Source organism: Geospiza fortis, unplaced genomic scaffold, assembly GCF_000277835.1.
Source record: "Geospiza fortis unplaced genomic scaffold, GeoFor_1.0 scaffold14, whole genome shotgun sequence".
Taxonomy (NCBI): domain Eukaryota; kingdom Metazoa; phylum Chordata; class Aves; order Passeriformes; family Thraupidae; genus Geospiza; species Geospiza fortis.
Window position 1 is genome coordinate 964,672 of NW_005054512.1, and position 1,480 is coordinate 966,151.

General features: G+C 50.9%; 1 protein-coding gene across 1 annotated transcript in view; it reads right to left on the reverse strand.

Moving 5' to 3' along the window:
• TFEB (transcription factor EB) overlaps window positions 1-614 on the reverse strand; it is a 6,719-nt gene extending 6,105 nt beyond the window's left edge. The window contains 2 exon segments of the mRNA XM_005428915.3: window positions 419-550; window positions 552-614. Coding sequence (XP_005428972.2) covers window positions 419-550; window positions 552-602 — 183 coding nt within the window. The 5' untranslated portion in view covers window positions 603-614.
• Window positions 615-1,480: the final 866 nt, after the last annotated feature.

Below are 1,480 nucleotides of genomic sequence, written 5' to 3' on the forward strand. Positions count from 1 at the left end.
TATAATATAATATAATATAATATAATATAATATAATATAATATAATATAATATAATATAATATAATATAATATAATATAATACATTATATTATAGTATATTATATTGTATTAATTATAATACATTACATTACAGTACAGTATATTATATTATAGTATATTATTATATAGTATGATATTATATGATATCATGTATTATATATAACAATATAATAAATATAGCATATTATATTTTTATAATACATTTATTGTTATATTATTATGTTATATAATAGTGTAATAAGATATGATGTAATATAATGTAATATAATATATAAAATATATACAATAAAATAATATATCAGCCTTCTGAAACATGGAGTCAAGTCATCTCTTCCCTCACCCTGGGACCACCACCACACGGAGGGGACACCACGGTACCTTGAGCACCTCCCCGGGCACGGGCGGAGGGGACTGGAAGTGGACGGGGGTGTTGATGGCAGGGCTGGAGGCCACGGGCGTGCGCTGCTGCTGCACGTAGCTCATCATCATCTGCTGCTGCACCCGCTCCCGCCCGGCTTTCTCCCTGCGCCGCCCCCATCCGCAGCCCGATGCGCGACGCCATGGTGGCACACGGGGATGGAGGCCACCAGCCCGCCTGGAGCAGAGGTCACCCTGCCGGGAGGGCACGGCACGTCACCCACAGCCTGCCGGGAGGGCACAGCACGTCACCCACAGCCCTGCACAGCGGGGAAACTGAGGCACAGAGAGACATCCCAGAGTGTCCGCTCTGGCACTGAGGTCACCCTGCCAGGAGGACACTGCACATCACCCTGCACAGCGGGGAAACTGAGGCACAGAGAGACATCCCAGAGCACCCACTCTGGCACAGAGGTCACCCTGCCAAGATGACACAGCACGTCATCCACAGCTCTGCACAGTGGGGAAACTGAGGCACAGACATCCCAGAGGGCCCACCACAGAGGTCAGCCTGCCAGGAGGACACTGCACATCACCCACAGCTTGGCACAGTGGGGAAACTGAGGCACAGAGAGACATCCCAGAGCACCCACTCTGGCACTGAGGTCACCCTGCCAGGAGGACATGGCACGTCACCCACAGGCTGCCAGGAGGACACTGACAGCCCTGCACGGTGGGGAAACTGAGGCACAGAAAGACATCCACTCTGGCTTGTGATTAAACCAGGAGGAGCATCCCAGGGCTGGCTGAGGACCTGGTGCCACCACCCAGCCTGGCTGTGAGACCCCCCCACCACAGCTGTGTCCTTACAGAAAACCAGGCTGAGGAAGTCAAAAGCGCCCCCAGGAAGCTCTAGAGAAGGGAAACTGCCGAGGATGAGGATGAGGATGGGGAAGGGTGGCCAGAGCCGGGATGGACAAGGAGAGGGGGGAATTTAGGGTTTGGCAGGAAGGCAACCCCGATGGAGCAGGCAGGACCCCGCGCCGTGCACTCACCCAGAGCCACCTCCCAAACACGGCAGCG